Here is a 20,034-nt window from a genome sequence, read left to right as displayed (position 1 = left end):
TCTGGTGTCCAGTGCGGACATCCTCTTCCAATACTTGAAACATCATTTCAAAATGCAGGTGGGAAGCCTTGGGCAATCACCCTGATTTTCTGACTCGTAAAGTACATAAGCACCATAGCCTTGACGGGATCGGTCTCCTTTTATTGTGGTAAAATACACATAAACTTTACCGGTGAGTCATGTTTAAGTGCATGGTTTGGCGGTACTGAGCATGTTCATACTGTCATGAAACCATCACGCCGTCCGTATCCAGACCTGTTTCATCTTCCCAAACGGAAACCTTGTCCCCAGGAAATAACACCCCCACCCCTGCCAGTCCTGGCCACCTGCTGCACTGTCTGTCTCTAGGAAAGTGAAATCCTGCTGCATCTGTCCCCACTGCAGAAGGTCCTCAGGGCTCATGGGTGTCAGCCCAGGGTCCAAATTCCTTCCTTTTCAGGGCCTATCAATATTCCATTTTGTGCACACAGCACATCATGTTTACCCATCATGCACTTGGAGGGCTGAACTCCCATCCTGCTGTCACACTCTTGCTGTCAGCTGTGTGCTGGGAACAGAGAGATGCTCCACTTGGATGCTGAGTTTGAGACACAGCCAAAGACATAGCCAGCTGGGAAGGAACTACATTTGCCAGCCTCGATCCAGGGCTTCAGGGCTGTGTGAACCACCCAGGTTAAGTTATGAAAGTGCAGACTCAGGCTCTCGTCGCACCATGGGGATGACCTGGCAGAAGCCGACAGCACTCCCTGGGTTCTCTTTAAACTGGGAAAGCCTCTGGGCTGGTCCTCTGCACAAAGCTGCTGCCCTGAAACCCCATGGACTCAGGGAACAGGCTGCAGCCAGCTCCAATTCAAGTGACGGGGCTTCTGCTGCAGCCCGCGTCCTTGCTCTGCTGGTCATCCCTGGTCAGCGAGGGGAGCCCGTCCTCCCTGTCTTTTCACGGGTCGTTTCCTTTCCTGGCCCTCCGAGGTCCTTGCCCTGCTCTGCTCCGTATCCAGAGCCGCCTGTCCCAGCTTTCCTGCCTCCTACCACCTCCTGCCAGGCTGCCACACCAGGGGGCTCTGGTGACACTACCCACTCACCAGCCCCGGGGCCCTGGGCCTTTGGGAGTCCTTTCTGCTCTATGATCTCTAGCAAGTGTCTGCCAAGTGCCCCGGACATCAGCTCTTTCCCATTCTTTTCTCGTCCACACCCAGGAACACGGGGAGCCCTCCCTCTAGGCCCCTAGCTCTAGGGCGGAGCTTCCAGCCAGCACACCACCCTCCACAGAGAGGTCCTGCCCCACGTGTGACCCCTTCCTTCTCCATGGCACTCACTGCCAGCCCCAGGCTGAGGCTCGGTTCCTCTAGAGAAGGTCGTCCTCTCATTGGAACCCAGGCTCAGGGGCTGGTGCGCTGCTCCCAGGCCTGGGTGTCTGCCCTCCCGGCCCCTGCAGTGGGCTGGGGCTCTGCTGGCATCCCCGCCTCCTGCTCGAGCGGGCTCACCTGAGTGTTCTTCTGCTACCATCAAGAGTGTGAGCTCCCGGGGGCAGAAACCATGCAGTGCAGCCCGACTCTCGCCACTTAGATCAACACTGTGCTGAGCACAAGTCGCGGTTGAGTGAACAACAAGAATGGTGACGGTGCGTTCCTGCCTGGCAAACACATCTTTCCCCAAAGATAACAACATTACGGGTGGAATTGTGTCCGCTAAGATGTGTTGACCTTTAACCCCCAGTACGTGTGACTTTGATCTTATTTAAAATAAAGTTTTTGTAGATGAAATTGGGTTGGGGTGACGTCATTAGGTGGGCCCTAATCCAACATGACGGGTGTCCTCATAAGAGGAGAAAAAGTGGACCCACAGACACAGAGGGAAGATGGCCCTGGGAAGATGCAGGTGGGGGCTGTAAAGGTGCCACCACAAGACAAGGAACACCAAGACTGCCAGAGTCACTGGGGCTGGCGGGGAGTGTGCCCTGCTGCAACCTTGCTTCTGGGCTTCAGAACTGTGAGACCACTGCTGCTTGAAGCCACCCAGTTGTGGCACAGTTATCTCTCCGTATCTATAGGTGCACCAACCATAGGTTGAAAATATTTGAAAAATATTGCATCTGTACAGAATGTTGCAGACTTCCCTGGCCACTATCCCTGAACAACAGAGCAGGACAACGATTCGCACAGCATTTACGTGGTGTCAGCGATAACGAGTAATCTAGAGGCAACTAAGTAAACAGGCAGAGGTGCACAGGCGCCGTGCAGACACTACCCCTCTCCACAGGAGGGACTTGAGCGTCAGAGGATTTTGGTGTCTTCAGTGGGTCCTCAAACCTCCCTGTGGACATGGAGGGAGGACTGTACTTTGCTACCGCAGCCCCAGGAAACCCACAGTAGTGGCTTCCATCCACGTAGGTGGACTCTAGTGGTGCTTCTTGGTTCCTTGCTGGGCACAATGGGTCTCTGGTGTCTAGCCTGAGCTACACAGGCTGCAGCAGCGGGTAGGGTCTCTGTGCTCAGGGATGCATCTGGGTTGACATGGAGAAGGTGTAAGGGGAGCCCCCCTGTGCCCCTCCTTCTCAGCGAGTCCTCTGAAGGCCACAAGGACAGCCCTTACCCACTCCATACTGAGAAGTTCCCTTTCCAAGAGGGCAACCCGAGTCAGATGGTGTCAGACTTTAAATCGTATCGCTCTAGAATACAATCCCCCTACCTTTGGTTCTGATTTGCTTTGACTCTGACACTTTATTTTAGTATTTCAGTCAAGGTAAATTCAAATAAAGCTTTCAAGGGTGATTTTTAAGAACTGAGAGGAACAGAAAACTTTTCCTGGCCACGTTTCCAATGGAGCAGATTTACCCTTTCTTGAGTTTCCATGTCCCTACTGGACCCTCACTGGTTCCCCTCAGCCTGTGACTTATGATAAAATAAGTCACAAATGCCAGCCTTGCACTTTCTCAGTCTTGGCTGGCGAACCAGACTGACCAGAGCGTGGGGAAAGCCACCAGCCTGTCCTTCCTGACACCCCAGCCCTCCCTCCGGAGAAGAGCCCAGACTTACGGTTCTGGAGGGAGCGTGGTGTGTGGGCGAGGCCAGCGGGGGCCTGGAGGGACTCTGGAAGGCCAGGCAGAACCGCTGGCCGGTGTCCGGGGGAGAAGAGGAGGCATAGATGCGGTTTTCCAAGCGCTCTGGCTCTTGCTTGTAGGACTCGAGGGGAAATGTATGCTGCTTGGTCACTTGGGTGGGTGTCGATGGAGAAGAGGAGACGCTGGAGGCTGTGGGGAGCAGACGACAGAGGCCATTAGGAGTGTGGCCCAGGAGGAGGCAGAGCAGGCACTTCTGCTCCCAAGTGCCAAGACCCTCCGACGGCAAAACCTGCATCATTAAGTTCTGATACGAGAGAAGAGCACTGGCGAACCCTTTGCTAGTCTCTTGGAATCGCTGGGTCTAGAAACGCCCTCACCACCCATGCTGGCTTGGGCGGCTCCCTCTTGTGGGGCTGTGGTCCTGACGCCATGGGGAGCGGGTGCAGGCTTCCCCAGCTCTCTCCTTCCACTCAGGTACCCGCCCTCCTCGCCTCCCCTACCACAAGCCGAGAGAGGTGGCCGATTGATTGAGGCGGCTCATAGGGAAGTTCACAAAAAAATGTTCAGTAGAGAGCAAGGTCAATGTTGGCAGAAGTCACATGACAGAGTCACCAAGAAGCACAGGACGCCTGCGCCAATGAGATGTGTGCACCTCTGAGAGGACACAGCACGGTGTCAGTGCGCTATGAACCCGAGAAGATTTTGGGGAGGGAGCGTGGCTGGAAAGGGGCCTTGAAAAGCAAAGATCTAGAGGGACAGGAATAGGGAGGAGAAGAGTGGGGGGAGGCAATGGGATCAATAAGGAAGTACAGGGAGCCTGTGGACAGGAATCTGCCAGGAGTAAACAGTGTCCCCTTCAGCAGGCCTCCAGCTCTCCTGGGGCCCGTCTATAGCAGGCATCCATTGCTCACATCCAGTGGACGGAACAACATAACAGTAACGGGTTGAACTGTGTCCCTAGAAACCTCCACTGAAGTCCTAATCCCTGGTACCTGTGGATGTGACCTCACCTAGAAGTAGGGTTTCTGCAGATATTTCTCGTGTTTTATAGTTAAGCCCATAAAATGTGAAAGTAAAATTTAAATTATGGAAGTCAAGCCAAAGATGTCAACAGGCATGGACCCAGGGCCTCCCTCTGCAACTGTGGCCTTGACAAGGATGGGTCAACCAGGGAGTCCTACACCAGCTCCCACGGTCCCAACTTCTGCCCAGACCTTGACCCATGTGCACCCGCTCGGCTGCCATCTCCCGGTCCCCTAGAGGGCTCTGTCAGCAAATGATGGTTCCACACTCAAACCGACACAGCAAGACCCCTCCCCAGCAGGCCCCACCCCTGTCTTTGGGCCAGGGTACCTGCCCACACCCTTCAGCCCCCACAGCACCCCTTGTCCTGGTGCAGGGAAGGGGTCGGGCAAGTCCACGGCCCTGCAGGGAGGGAAGGTTTGGGTCCTCTCTCTTTCTCCATGCAGAGTTGGGGACACATCTCCCAGTGGGAGCTTTGGAGGGGACCTATTTAAAGGAGCGTCCTTCTAGGGAACCCTATGTAAGGTGGAGCAATGCCAAATATCGAGAACGCAAGAGGTCTCTAACCCTCTTGAAAAATCAAGATTTTCCCCAACGGTCTAGAGAAGCAAGCCCTGTTCTGTTCCCCCACACCCCCTTTTGTACTGGGGACGGAACACGGGGTCTTACCCATGCTGGGGAAGTGGTCTCCCACGGAGCTCCATTCTGCACTGAGGATGGACGTGGGTGCTTTCCAGAGGGGCCCAGGATTTAGAGGTCCCTGGGGCCAGCCCCTTTCTCTACACAGAAGGATCCCGAAGATCCTGGACCCCTGAGCTGCCACAGCAGGGACTGATGGCAAAAAAGACTCTGCCCCTCCCCCATTCTGCTCACCCTGTGGCGGGGGGTGGGGGGTAGGGGGGGAGTGCAGAGGGGGGCAAGAAGACGCAGGGAGATCTGCTCCGAGCTCAGTGTGCATGGTGGGGGGCCTGGTGTGGCAGGAGGGCCACGGAAGGGAGCCCTGCCCATTGGCCTTCCCTGGGCCAGGCCCCAGCTGGGGGGCACCAGCGCCCCCTGTGATGCCCACAGAGCTGTGAGGAATGTTGACTTTGCCAAGGCAGGGGTGCCTGGGCCTTTCAGAGGGCTCTGCTGGAGGCCAGAGCAGAAGGCTTCTGGTTGCTTTGTTTGCAGAGCAGGCCAATGGGGCCTCAGACCTCCGCGGGCAGTGGCTGTCCTTCAAGGCCCATTGCAGAGACAGAGCCCTCAGCAGGGGCACCATCCTGGACCCTCCCAGTGTGGAAGAACTGGCTGGTTCCAGGAAAGTTCTGATCCTCACTCTCTCAACTGACACGTCCACTGGACAGATAGCCCCTTCCTTGGTGCTCCCTGTGGGCAGCTGTGTGGAATGTGATGGGGCAGACAGAACAGGAAGGGTCAGGTGCGTGAGCCACAGAAACCTCTGCCACCACCCGCTCCAGCCACCTGCAGCAGCAGCTCAGGGGCCTAGGATCTTCATGTGTAGAGAAAGGGTCTGGCCCCTGTGGAAAGCACCCATGTCCATCCTCAGGCAGGGAAGTCCAACCTCCCTCCTGCTGCCATCTCTCCAGGCCCAGCTCAGACCTTCTGGCCCAAACCACGCCCATGCGGACACTTCCAGAGCCCTGGAGGGACGCGCCTCGGACGAGGGAGGCGTTCTGTCAACACCTATCAGAGCTGCAAACGCGCAGGTTCTGTTCCACAGCGTCTTCCCCTGCTGTGCTGCATCCTTGCCGGGAGGTGCACATTACCACGGGGTGCTCAAAAGCAGAGCCTGGACACCCAGCTCCTCCCTGGAGAGAAGAGGTTAAAGAAATCATGGCCCCTCCTCACCGCGGCAGCAGAGGCCCCATGGGAACGTGACAAGCCTCCTTGTCCTCTCCCTGTGAGACAGAGAGGTAAGAGGCGTCCGTAGAGAATGACGCTGTTTGTAGAGTCAAAGGAGGGACAGAGGAGTTCCTGCACAGAGCTCACGTCCTGCCTGTCTGCAGGTGTCAACAGCAGCATCCCTGGAACCATCCAGAGGCACTGGCTGTCTCCAGGGAAGGAACACCTGGCAGGGATGTTCGTCGGATCCCTTCCCTGTTTTATACACTGACATCCGGGGTCTGTGGTTTCTGTTCTGAAAGTTACTTTTTCCAGCCACTGCTTTACAATTGAGCAGAGGGCCAACGCCCCGCCCCCCATGATGCCCACATTTAAGAGCGTGCCTGCCTCCTGCTGGAGCCCCCCAGCTCTGCACGCGCCCAGGGAGCTCACTGCTGTTCCATGAGCGGGTCCGCCCTCCCTCCCTCTCGTTCTACACCTCTGTCTGTCTGCTGTCTGTCTGTCTGCGAGAAGATATCCCATTTACGACATTCTCAGGGAGAGAGCCAGTTACTGCCTTCAAGGGACTTTGCCACTGGAGACAGATCAAGTAGGGGCTGTTCACGCATGTGGACACTATCTTTTCATTAGGAGGATGTTGTCCTAGGAAAGGACTGTGGGGCAGGTGAAAATCATTCCTGAGCTTTTTTCTGTTTTAAATATGGGTGTCATGGTTAATAAATAAAGGGGAAAGTGGGGTGATACTGCTATGAGTTCCCCATAACTTTTAACTAGACCAGCTCATTCCTTCATGGTGGGGGAACTGTCAACTCCTGGGCAAGCCGTGTGTCTGCTCAGCAGGTGCCCAGGGCCAAGCTTGGTGCAGGTGCATAAGAGGGATCCCACTGAGGTGAACTGGACCAAGCCCCACCCTTCTGGGCCATTGGAGAAAATGGGACAAGAACAAAACCAAAAGCAGACCCAGCACCACAATGCAATAGCACTGATGTCAAGTGCAGCACCCACACCGGGGCAGGAGGGAGAGCAGCATCTGGGTGTGAGGTCTCCAGGTGTCTCCACGAGCCTCCCACAGCCCAGAGGCCGGGAGGCTCACGGAGACTCCCGGAGGAGCTCAGCCTCCACCCAGCACTGGCCCCAGCAGAACTGGGCAGCAGCCACGGTAACCTAAGAAGGCTCTTGGGACAGGCAGGTTCCCCCACTCGGTTTCTTCCAAGACGGCACCCCCTTCCTCTGCTGCTTGAGGACTTTGTGCAGGGCTGCCGTCAGCCTGGGGATGGACAATGCTTTGATTCTCCCGGCCGCGCCAGGCCCTGTGAATAGGCCCAGTGACTGAACAGAAACTGCTCCTGGCAGCCGCACAGAACACCACGCAAGTGGCTCCAGACACCAGGGAGCCATGAGCTGGTGACTTCACAGGGCCTGGCTGGCCGTGCTGGCAGGAGCTGCGTCTGGAGAAAAGGGGGAGGAGAAAGGAGGACAGAGGTGCCACTGGACAGAAGTGAAGCCAGCCTGGAGACAGAGAGGCCTGCAGGGGGAAACAGAGGCCTGGATTTCAGAAGCCCCAAGCTCGGAGCCTGGCTCGACCACTAACTGGCCATAGGCCCCTGAGCAAACCAACTCCTTGCTTTGGGAAAAAAAAAGAAGCCAGGTAGACCAGATGGTCACACGGGTATGCCGGGCCCCTCTGCTGTGTGAATGGAAGGAGCCGGAGCCAGCGGCTGCGGCAGGCTTCTCACGCACACAGGCCGGAGCGAGAAGGAAGGAGGACAAGCCACACTTTTCTGACTGTTGTTCCCAGGGGCATGGAGAAGAGACTCCAGCACGCCCTGGGGTGGGGGGTGTTTACATGGGGTTTAAACTGCCAACCACTCATCAGAGAGATGAGAGGGCTGGTGCTGTCAGTTGGAAAGGATAATGACAGGAGCCATCGAGGGGATGGTGCCATGAGGGGTGACAAACAAAAGTGCCTCAGCCAGAGAGAGAGTGCAATCCTTGCTGTGCCGCAGTTCAGAAGGGACTTTAACTGCCAGACACAGAATCATCGTGCGGTGTGTGTAAAGCTGGGCTCCAGGTGGGTGTGGCAGCACAGCTAGCCACTCGCTGTGTCTGCGCAGGAGCAAACGCTCCTCGTCCACCTTCAACCTTTGGCTTCCCTGCTGCCCTTCTGCCTGGCTATCCCCTGCTCCTACCACGCTGGCCCTCACCCCTTCATTCTTTGCCATCTCTGCCAGCTTGGTGTCCTAGGGACCGCCCGTGGATGCTGCAGCGGGGACTCCTGGGGCGCAGCTCCAGCAAGGCTTTGGGCTGGAGATGGGAGGGGCATATGTGAAGCTCACCCCTTCCCACCCACACCCACCTGCCTGGCCTCCAGCAACAGCTCTCTCCCTTGACTCTCAGGCCTGGGTGGTGTGGACTCCTGCTGCTGCTTGTCCTGGGCTTAAGCCTTGGCATCTCTTCCCGTTGGCTCCTGAAATCCTGCCCACAGCTGCATGAAAAGTCCCTTCAGAGTCCCAGCTGGAGGGACACAACCTCCAGCCTGCACTCTCGACCCAGGATGAGGACTGCCCAGGGAAGGGGAAGAACTGAGCTCTGCAGCCAGCAAACCTGGGTGTGACTCCCGGCGCTCCAGCCCCCCCACCCCGAGCCGTGTGACCCCCGGCGCTCCACCCCTGAGCAGTGTGGTCTTGGATGGGTTAGCCCCAGCTCAGCATCTCAGGTCCAAATGTCAGAAGCAGAAGACTCTACAACCCTAAGTGGTGGAGTATGTGCCCAATATCTGTAGGTGCCCAATCCCAGCAACAGCAGATGCCATCTGATGGGGAAAGACCCTGTTGGCAGAAACCCAAGTCCACTTAGCTAATTCTGGCCACTGGCCTTACTCAGGGCAGGAGATTGCCACCCTGAAGTTCAATGTGTAACTCATCTCCAGCCAACTCCAGACCTGTGGTCCCTGGGCTATGGCGCTATGATGGATGGTAGATAGCAACCAGCCTCTTTGGCAGGTTGGAGGTCTCTGGACAGTCCAGGGCCCAGTGCTCATTCAGCCCACCCAAGCCAGGGTCAACCAAGATGCAATTTGGAGGTCCTTCTTTTGGGGGGGGGTGTCAAGGCCAAGTCAAGGTCATTAACTGGCTTTCCATCACTGGTGGTTTCAGAAATTTGGAAAGTTGCAGCTCCTGAAGGCCAGTTCCATGGGCCGCACATCAGCTCACTCAACAGCCTTGGCCTGGGTATGACATCACATCAACACTCAGGCCAATCAGTCCACGCAGGGAGTCCAGGGGAGGCTACCTCTTCTGACGTAGGACATCCTCCTATGGGGACTTCACTTAATTCTTTCTCTTCAGCCCATAATTTGAGTCCCTGGGACACTGTTCAAGACCACTTCTCTGTCACCTGCTTCAGTGGGCTACATCCCAGGAGACCATGGCCACTCTACCTGCCACACCACCGAGCCACAGAGTGCACACTGGGGAAGGAGCCAGGCCCACTGTGGAGGGCAAACATTTTGTCTCTGTGACCTTTTTAACACTCTTAAAAAATATGTTATTTGTTTTAATGAGTAACAAGCTTATTATTATTATTGTTAAATTCATTTATATTTTTAAATGTTCTCAGTTTTAGTTTCTTTTTCTTTTTGGTACTGGGGATTGAAGCCAGGGGTGCTTAACCACGGAGCTACATCCCCAGCCCTTTTTTATTTTGAGACAGGGTCTTGCTAAGTTGCTAAGGTTGGCTTTGAACATGCGATCCTCCTGCCTCAGCCTCTGGAGCTGCTGGGACTGTAGGCATGTGCCACCATTCCTGGCTCCCAGTGCATTTTAATAACAAACTAAAATAACGGTGTTTATAATAATAATTTATAATAATGGTGTTCCACCCTCTCTAAAGTCCTATTAGTGACTTCTGTGATATTGGGCCCTTGAGTGTGCCCATGGGCTCCGTGATGGTGGCTGCGCTATTTCCTGCAGGATCCCTGAGGAACCACACTCTGCTCACCTACTGTCAGATGTTAGGGTACCCCCCACCCCCGAGGGCAGAGGTCGCAGGACTGAGGGTGCTCCAGGGCTGATCAGCAGATTGTTCTAGGTCACAAAGTGCCTCCTCAGCCCCACCAGCTGGGGTGGAGAGTGTGGGTCAGGCACACTTGGAGGGAGGGGTTTGGGTGGGAGCCAGGTTCTGTCCAGACGGCAAGTCTCAAGGGCCCCAGGGCACATTGATGTGGCACAGGCTGCAGGTGCTGAGGCCACCTGAGCAGTTGCTGTGCCTTGTCTGTGAATTCCAAGGGAACTGAGGTCACCACTCTCTGCCCAGCACACTGAATTGCCCAGCCAGTGCTTGCTGGGGGGCAATTTGACCTGGAGTGGTCCACAGGTTCAACAGGGCAGGCTATTCAAGAAGAGGTCCCGCAAAGGGAACAAGCTGAGGTGGGAGCTCTGAGGGGGTCCCTTGGCGCTTTCCTCCCTGTGCTGCCGTCCGGCACAGCCAGGGAGCTTGGAAAGTCACAGGTGGTCTTAGTCCTGTGTCTAACGGGAAGCTGTGTCGTCAGGACACTTGGGTCAAAAACCAGGTGAATCTCAGGCTTGATCTTGAGGTCTGAGCTTTGGGAAGTTTCTAGGCCTTCTTGGTTTTAAGGAACCATCATGTCCGGCTGAAGCTTGACTTAGGGGGAACTAGGCTTCTTGGGCCTTGGTGGCCTGGGACTTCACCAGGAGTGAACCTAAGCAGCCATTTGTTCTTGGGGAGGGTTTGGCTGACCAATGTCGGGTACGTGTGTGGTCTGGGTTTATCCCAGGCCATGACAATCTGCTCTGAGGCTCTGGGTAGAAGATCCCTGATGAGTCCCTATATTTTTCCCTTGAACTTTGAAAATCTTTTCTGCTGCTTCCATTCCCCGAGGGAAGGTTTTGCTCAAAAACTTTGGTCTAGGAAGTCCTCACTCTCCATCCCCACAGAGTTCAACCCAACATGAGAGTATCTGAGCCACAGGCATGGTCAAGACGCACTCAGCCCAGAGTTCCCAGGCCTGGCTGGGCACAACAATCACTGGAGCTTTGAGAATCCACGTTCTAGGCCTGAAGATTCGGACTGAGTGGGGCTGAGCCTGGGAACCTGAGTCTGCTGAGGTTCTCCAGTTGGTTCTGATGGAACCATTCATTTCATCCAGCTTCTGCATTTTGCAGCTAAGAAACTTCTGAAGCAGTTGCTAGCTCTCAGCCTCCGTGGCTCTGTGGTCCTCGGGCCACAGTGCTCTTTCTCACAGCTCTCTTTTGAGTCAGTCAAGTCTCTTCTTTCTCACCCAAGCTCCCTGCTTGGTCTCAGATGGAGATCGCCCTTCCTGCAGCTGGTGACGGTCCCAGGTGGAGGTTCCCTGAGTCCTGCTCAACCCTGGGTACCTCCATTCATGCAGCTGCCGACCAGCTCTCCCGAGCTCCCCTGCACCTTCCCAGCTGGCTTTGAGGCCCTGCTCTGAAGGCTGCGGAATCACCCGTTTCCTACAAGACAATTTTCTCATGCTCTGTCATCTTCCCTACCCAAGCTCCCCAGCAGGGCCCCTTTCTCAGGGTGGTGTATGTGGACTCTCATCTCAGGATCTGCACTGGCACCTGGATTACCCAGGGGCTCTGGCACTGCCCTCCTTCAGCTCACAATTCCTCTAGTCATTTGGAATAAGGTTTGGGGCTGCAAGTTTGGTTATAGGCACTGAGAATGTTTTACAACTTTTTATAACTGAAACTATTCAAAATATGTTGGAAAACATCTGAGTCATCTTGGAGTTGAAGCATTATATAGTAGTACAGAGGGTGAAATTTTTCTTGTATTAAAAAAACCCAAACTTCTTTAAGTATTTTTTTTTCCAACCAAATACTAAATAGGCCCAACCCTCCTTAGCTTCCAAAACCAGGCACCCTTGGAGTGGTGCCACCCGAGTTTGGGATATTTCTTGAGGTTCTTATTTTCCTAGGAGGAACTCAGGGGGAAATGGTTCTCTGGGGCATTGTATAGCCAGTACGGTTCTGCACCCAGTTAGTTAAGTTGGAGCTAGTGTATTAATATTTTGCATGGGCAAACTGGCCAAATGAAATAAACAGAAATGGAGCGGGGGAAGGAGACGGGAATCTTGCAGGGTTACTCGTGGTCAGTCCCAACAGTGTGGTTCCCGCCCACGTGCTCCACCCTGGCCATTGGAAGAATTGTACCCTCCTTGAGCTCCCCTGGAGTTCAGAGTTCCACTTTATGGACCCAATGTCACCTTAGATACTTCACTGGAGTGAGAGGGAATAGCTCAGAGCATTTGGAAGTTGAAGACAAAAGGCAACCCTCAGAGGAAGGGAAGAGAGGAAACTCCCATCAGTAGCTTTGTAGAGAGAGATTCTGGGACAAACCACTTCCCTTATGAAATGGTGGTGTGGGTCAGATCTTAAGTGTCTGCCAGAGGCTCATGGGCTGCAGTTTTCCCGTGCAGAGGGCTTGGGAGGTGGTGGAGCCTTTAGGATGTAAGGCCTAGTAGAGGAAGTCAAGCCCTCGAAGGGGATATTAGGACCCCATCCTCTTCTTCTCTCCCTGCTTCCCAGCCACGACCATAAAGGGGGTGGGAGTTTTGCTCTACCATGTGCTTCCTGCCATGATGTTCTGCCTTTCCACAGGCCCAAAGTGATGGAGCCAAGTGACCAAAGACTAAAACCTCTGAAACCATGAGCCAAAATAAATCTTTCCTCCTTTAAATTGACCTATTTCAGGTATTTTGTCACAGAAATTGAAAGCTGACTAACACAAATGTTTTTTGAAAACAATTTGTGAGAATTTGTTAGTGAAGGGGAAATGTTAGTACATCAGTCTTCCCTGGTTATTAGTATTTGTGGGATCACAAATGTGACAAGCATCATTTGGTGCTTTAGATGAATGTTTCCCACGGAGAGAATCATAGGGACAGTCGGCAGAGAATTAGGGGACAACAGGCTCATCATCTCCTTTTATCATGGAGGAAGCACAGGTTCCAAGAGCACAGTGTTGGTCTCAGTTCACACCAGGTCCAGAAGCAGGGGCATGGCAATAGGTCTTTGGACCCCGGAGCAGTGCTTGTGCTCTGTGCCTTGAGAGAGCTTCAGGTGCCGACTTTGCAGCCATCACGAGCCTAAACAACAAACAACAAACAGTGATCTTCTCCAAAGGTCAATGCAACCGGCTGTTTGGGAGCAGCGGGGCATTGCAATGGGGATGCGGGGGCCATGCTCAACTACGTGTGTGTGTGTGTGTGTGTGTGTGTGTGTTTGTAGAGGTGGGGACTGGGCACAGTTTCCAAGGGCAAAGTGAGGAGGATGGCACAAGCTATTTTCCACCATTTGTCCTGGCCACAGGTAAATGACAAGGTGGTGTCCTTCCAAGCGCATACATGCGGGGGCTGGGCAGACATCCTTGCAGGAGCATTTCCAGGTGAGGTTGTGGTGCCTGTGTGCAAGGTCTGGTCCTGGCAGACTCTTTTGTGATCACTCTTGCTACCATGCACACATGACTGAGGTCCCTTCCTCATGATCCCCTGGCTGTGTTATTCTTGTCGTCAGGGCTTGACACAAGTGACTCCATTCTGATTCTGAGAATTTGCACACTGTGGAGTGTCCACATGTACAGTTCACAGGGCGGTGCACACATTGTCTGTGCAGGTGGGGCCTGGGGTCAGAGGTGCATAGGGGCTGTGCTATGTGCCCCTGCAGGTGGAGTCTGGGGGGCTGCCCTTGGGGGGGCTGCGGGGGCTGCCCTGGGCAGCCTTTCCAGTGTCCAGCTCTCCTCCATTCCTGGGCTCCTCGCAGAGCCATCACCAGGGGTCTGCCCAGGGTGTGTGTGCAGGGTGGTGGGAAGGACTTGAGGTGGACACGTCGGGTTCGGGAGGGGTGAGAGGAAGACGAGAAGCTGAGGCAAGTCTCAGTTTCCTTCCCAGGTCAGGGAAGTGACCCTGAGGTCAGCGCTGTGGACGTCCTACTCCCTGGCTAACACTAAGGCGCCCCGTGGGCAGGAAAGGCTTTGTGGAATGGCCACGGGATGGGGCCAGAATTTTTCTGGGCAGAAATCCCCACAGGTGCCTGCCTTGATCAGACTGTCCTTAGGTCAAGACAGGATTTCTACACAAGTTCTACCTCGATGTCTCGGAGGCTCTTGTTTATAACACTGGGTCACTCAGGCAGACGTCCCAGCAAAGCCAGAACACACGGTGACCTTGGAGCTAACTCTGCTGAGGTGGGACCGGGGGAGGGTCAACTGACCATCAGGCCCCAAGAGCGTTCCTGTGCTGACCAGGGCGCTCAGGGCCAGGGCTCCCTCGCAGACCCTCTTGGAATTCCTGGTGTTAACCACACGTTTATTAGTCCAGATCCTGGGAGGGAAGTGGTTCTTTAACTGTTTTGGGTCCCAGGTTCTCTGATCATCTGATGAAATTCCTAATGCACCACGCACGGTACTCAATTCCTTGCTCACTCTTTCTGTCGTAACTTCAAGGAGGTTCCAATTCCCAGCACCAGGTTTTCGGGTTCCAAGGGGTCTCACAACGTGTCCCAGCTCCTTTGCCTGCCGGGAGGACTGGCTCTTGCTGCACCAGCTCTGCAGTCTGAACCCCCAGACATCTCCAAGGGACCACACTGAGGGGAATCATGGCTGAAGACCAGGTGAAAATTGGCACAATGACCAAACCCAGGCCATGCGTAACGGGGACCTTCCACAGAGAGGTGTCCAGGGCATGCTCTTTAACGTCGAAATTGTACCTCTTCTCTCTGCTATTTGGCTGTTTTAATCTGCACAGAACCTGTGATAGTAGCTCCTCCACACCCTCAGACTGTGGGAGTCGCTGGTTGAGGGCAATCCCACCAGCTGTGCTCTAGGGGCCCCCACTTTGGACTCCTTCCTGGGCCACCAAGTTTCACCTGGAGGGACTCCTTGGATCAGCCCAGCCTCAGACTCTGGTCTCAGTACAGGTGAAAGGAACATGGAAGATCCAGAGAGCTCTGGGCGGCTCTTCCTCCCTGGTGGCTCTCTGGCGTGGGCAGGGTGGAGTGTGCACCACAGCTCCCAGACCTCCATGTGGGAATACCACCCCCCATGCAGCAGCAGCAGGAGGCCAGGGCCGAGTCTGAGTGTCCTGCCCAGCTCTCCCCTGCTGTTCCCTCTTCCCGGTAGGCCAGGGGGTGGCTGGCAGCCAGTCTCGGGCATTCCCTTCCAGGGTGCTGGCCGGAGCCAGTGCCGTGGGACTCTCCCGAGGCTCTGTTGACTCAACACATCATCTGACACTGCCCCGCCAGGCCCTCGGGGTGTGAGGTGCCAGTGAGACGGCCGGGGAGGCTGGGAAAGCGTCCAGCTGTCACCTCAGCCCAGGATTCGTCTCTGCGCCTGTTCTGAGAGGTCAGCTCCCCCCATTCACACCAGGAAGAAAGGCTGTGAGCTGCACTGGTCATCTGCCTGCAGCGATTAATGGGTAAGATTCTCCATGGAGCGGGCAGGAGAGGCAGGCGAGCTGCCAATGAAGGAGTCACGTGTCTCCTGGTGGAAATGAGGGTATTGGCTGCACCCTTTCCAGAACAATCCAGAACCACAAACCCAGGATGGACCTCTACCCCTCAACAGGACACCAACCGCAGGAGTCCAGGGCCATAATAAAAGATTACAGAATCATAGTGAAATTTTTTCTGGTGTTTTTAATAGAGAGGTAACAATTCAATCAGAAGGAACTGGCAAAGGGGCCACCTCTCTGGGGTGCCTGGGACTCTTAACGCTTCCAGACATCCACCACCACTGTTGATTCTGGGGAGGGAGGACTCGGGCTGCTGTGTGCAGGATGTCAGGGCCTGGGAAGTCCCCGTGCCCTCCCCCACACCTCATCTACGGATTCATCTCTCAATGAGCTGGCCTCCTCTTTCTACCCTGTTTTTACCCAGAAGGTTCACGCCTTGCTGATCTTGGCTACCCTGATGGAGCTGGTCCTGATGCTGTGCACAGTACACAGAAGGGAAATGGCCATTTGGAAGCACAGTGCCTGGCACATAGTCCTATCACACAAGTGTGCCATGCTCACATGGGACACCTTTGTTCACCAAATTGCCAGTTGGCATAGCCCACAAAAGAACAAATGGGTAAACAGCATTTTATCAATGTTTAAGACTTAAACTTTTCAAAAAACACGGCTAGGAAAATGGAAAAAGACAAACGGCAGGGAGAAAATATTTGCAGATCATGCGACAAAGGCCTTGGACCCAGAATATGTAAAGAGCTATCACAACTCAATAACAAGGAAAAAACAAAGTAGATAGAAGATTTTAAACAGATATCTCACTGAAGAAGATATTCATGTGATAAAAAACATGTGAAAAGATATTTGACATCATTAATCATTAGGAATGTGCAACTCCAAGCCACAGAAAGATACCCACACACCAGAGAGACCCGCTCATTAAAAAAAAAAAAAATCAACAATACTAAATGTTGGTGAGGATTTGGATAAGAAATCACTTATGGAAATGCAAAATGTCACAGTTACTTTGGCAGATGATAGTTTTTCAGGTTAAACATACATCTCCCACACCACCCAGCAATGGCATCAGAGAAGAAACAAAAACTTAAGTTCACACAAAAACCTGAGTGCCACTGTTCATCATGGCTTTATTCATAGTTGGAAACAACCCAAATGTCCTCCACCTGGTGCATCCATACCTAGAACACCCCTTGGGAATAAAGGAGCCAATACTGATATATGCAAAAACACGGGGAATCCCAAATGCATTTGGCTAATGGAGAGAAGCCAGACCCCAACGGCTATAGAGACTGTTTTCCATTTTTATGACAGTTTGGGAAAAGCAAAACTAGAGGAGACAGAAAAAGAGATCAGCATTTGCTATGCCTGGGGGAAGCTGAGTGTAAAGGGGCACCCAGGAATTCTAGGGGTGATGGAGCTGTTCTTGATCTTGGTGGCAGTGGGGATTACACAACTGTGTTTGTCAGAATCCTCAGAATGGAACAATACAAAGCAAATTTTATTGTCTGTAAAGCGTACCTCAGTGATCCCGACTTTTACAAGTGCTCTAATGTGAGTTGGGGGCTTGTCTGTGAATGTGGCTAACGGGGGCCTGGGGCCACTCCTGAGGGAGTAGAAGCCTTGCCTGGGCCCTGAGGCCCAAGACCACCTCAAATGGAAACAGCAGCTGGGGTTCGTCTCCTCTGGCCTCCTCCCAGGAGGAGACGGAATGGAGCCGCTGCTGGGGGTGGGGGTGAGTTTCTCCACTCTGGACGCCCTGGAGGCTCAGAAGCCAGGTGCTGTCACTCAGACCCCTTCCTGTGCTCCTGAGGACAGCACTGTGCCCAGACAGCCTGTGCTCTGTCACCAGCGCAGGCCTGCTGCCCCAGAGCCTGAGCTCTGGTGCTTATTAGCTTCCCAGCTCATGGCCCTTTGCCCTAGTAGCCCACAGAGGCCAAGACACAGAGTAAGCTATTTTGTTGATCAAAATTGTCTTGATATTTCTCAAAGAATTACTTTGAGAAATGCACACGACAGGCAATGCACCATTCTGACCTCTTGGAAGCTGCAGCTCAATGGCACTAAGCACGCTCACCTGGCTGTGAAGCCACTACACCACCCACTGGAGCCAGCATCTCCCAGGCGGGAACCGACCTTGGAACACCAACTCCCACCGGCCTCCCCAGCCCGGCACACGCTATTCAACTGTATGTGTCTGTGAACTTGACCACTCTAGGGACCCCGTCAGAGTGGGGTATCCCTCTCAGCACCATGTTCCCCAGGCCCATCCACATGGCAGCCAGTGTTGGATTCCCTTCCTCCTTCAGACGACGACACCGTGTCCCTCTGCACACCTTCACGGACACAAGGTGCTTTCTTTAACACTCCCTCCCGGCTTTGCCACTGCTCCACTATTGCTGTGTCCTTCCCGGGAGACTGCCAACCCCACCAACTCCACCATCCTCCTCTGTGGCCCCGGGCCAGGGCCCAGCACCAGGAGCAACTGATGGACACACGGCTCCTAAATGTTTCCTGGGGACACCCCTGTCCCTCCTGGTCAGGAGCTGTCTGTGGTAGCCTGTGCCAGTGCTGGTGACTTCCTTCTGGTCTCTGGATGTGTAAAGGATGCCAGGACACGGTCACAGGACCCAGGACCGGTCAGCAGGCCTGAGGCAGGGAGGGGTGGGGGGAGTCAGAGATGCTTGCCCTCCCACAGCCAAGTTTCCGATGTGCTATCTGAGAAGCCCTGCCAAGGGTAATGTGACATCTACATGACACCCGTGGGGCTGTCGTGGTGACATAACAGGAGGAGGGGGTGGGGTGTGTCTCTGGGCATAGAGCCTGCTGCTCCGCGCAGTCCAATGACTCTGTGTTGTGTAAATCAAAGCACTGGTCACCTGTTCCTCCTGGTCACAGCTCAAACCTGCTCCCTCTGCCATGACCATAAAGTCACAAAGTCTGTCACCTCCAGCCAGGGTGCTTCTCCACCTTCCTTTCTGGTCCTTTCCCAAAGAAATCCATGATGAAATGCCTGTGGGCCTCCTTGTGGGGAGAAGGCAAAATGCCCAGTGTGGATTATTTTGAGAGACTCCCAGAGAGGACAAGCTGGGACTGCTAGTGGGCACCTGCGGCTCTTCCTGGCCTTGCCATGCACATGCTCCTTCATGACTCGCTGGGAGCAGCCTTGCGTGGATGCCATGCCAGGGCTGGACTGCGTGGCCCCTGCCCTCCTCCAAACTATTCTGCAAGGACTCTAATAAACTCCAGCGCTGTTGCCAGTTAGGGATGATTTCCACCTGGGCCTCAGTTAATAATGGCCGAAAGGGACAAATAGATCTGAGCTCAGGACGGGGGCAGCACCACCAGCTCAGGCCGGCTGGGCAGCAACTGTAAGGTTGGGTCCCAGCCTGGTCCTTAGTGCAGGTGCAGGGACCCCTGGGCTGCAACCTCAAAATCAGGCCCACTTGGCAGTTTTAATGCCCTGTAGAGAGGTGGAAACCACGGGCATGATTCCTCTAACAATCAGCCCAGCAAGAACATCCCAGGATTCCCGGGGGAGAGGAAGTGAGCCCACCAGTGTATACGTGACACTACAGCTTTGGGGTCCTGGGTGTGCCTTGATGCCCACCGGCATTGCCCAACAACCCTGAAGACGGGCTTCAAGGCTCTGGCCTCACATTGGAGCCTCCTCCCAGCCCTGGCAGGCTTCCAGGGGCCTAGCAGGTCTTTGTTCTCGTTCACCCGTGAATTCCTCCTCCTCCTCTCTTTTCCTTTTTCTTTAATATGCAGAGCCCGACTCTGACAAGGCGCAGTCACACTAACTGTGCTCTTGGAGGAAGCTGTCTGTGCACCTGACCCTGCTCACTCCACTGTGCAGCCGCCTGGGCAGGGGAGCAGCCAGCTCCAGACCAAGCTGTGTCGGGGAGCGCAGGGCTCCCCAGCTGGGCTCAGGGATAGACCGGCCAGGAGCTCATCCTGGTGTGGTGAAGTGGCTGCTCTGGTGGCCTGGGGCAGGTAGGAAAGTGGGGGGCCCTGGCCTGTATGTCACTCAGTCCTGAATATCATGGCTCTTCTCAGAACTAGGTCTTCTTTTTTTGGTCTAAACATTCCCCTAAAAGGAGACCAGCTCGCCCCCTAATTACAAAAGGTTTCACGCTGTTCCTCCTCAACTCAACCTTCCACCTGTCCTGTCCAGCTTTAGAACCACAGGGTCTTGCATTCTAAAACCTTGAGCTGGTTTTGAAACCTTTGAAACCTTTGAGATGCAGGAGGGGGGCGGTGTGGGACTTGGCCAACCTCAGTTCTCTTTTTAAGTCAAGTAGATTCGAAGGCACCAGAAGAAAAGGGCTGACGGGGGCAGGTGGAAGGCAAGGGTGAGGCAGAGGCCAGCCGCGCTGTCTCCACGCAGGTCCTCAGGCTGGGAAGGCCAGAGCCGCAGGCTGCTCCCCTGAGCTGAGGAAGCCTTCTCCTTGGAGCCTGGTGGCTGTCACCTGCAGGCTCAGCATCCTGTTCTCTCTCACTGGCCACTAATTCTTTGTGGGAGAGATGAAAACATGGGCTGGGCTGTCCTTGGCGGGGGGGGGGGAGGGGGGGTAGGCTAGACCAGGTGGCGAGG

The 20,034-nt window shown here is 54.6% G+C and overlaps 1 protein-coding gene across 1 annotated transcript in view; it reads right to left on the bottom strand.

Annotated features, from left to right (window-relative positions):
* Prkag2 (protein kinase AMP-activated non-catalytic subunit gamma 2) overlaps positions 1 to 20,034 on the bottom strand; it is a 261,597-nt gene that overhangs the window by 89,257 nt on the left and 152,306 nt on the right. The window contains exons 4-5 of the mRNA XM_048786686.1: positions 3,001 to 3,250; positions 1,918 to 1,940 (exon numbers count right to left, since the gene is read on the bottom strand). Of these exons, the coding sequence (XP_048642643.1) occupies positions 1,918 to 1,940; positions 3,001 to 3,250 (273 nt within the window). The remainder of the gene's footprint in view (positions 1 to 1,917; positions 1,941 to 3,000; positions 3,251 to 20,034) is intronic.

Source organism: Marmota marmota, unplaced genomic scaffold, assembly GCF_001458135.2.
Source record: "Marmota marmota marmota unplaced genomic scaffold, marMar, whole genome shotgun sequence".
Taxonomy (NCBI): Eukaryota; Metazoa; Chordata; class Mammalia; order Rodentia; family Sciuridae; genus Marmota; species Marmota marmota.
The sequence above is the reverse complement of the archived record's forward strand: the minus strand, read 5'-3'. Positions and strand labels throughout refer to the sequence as shown.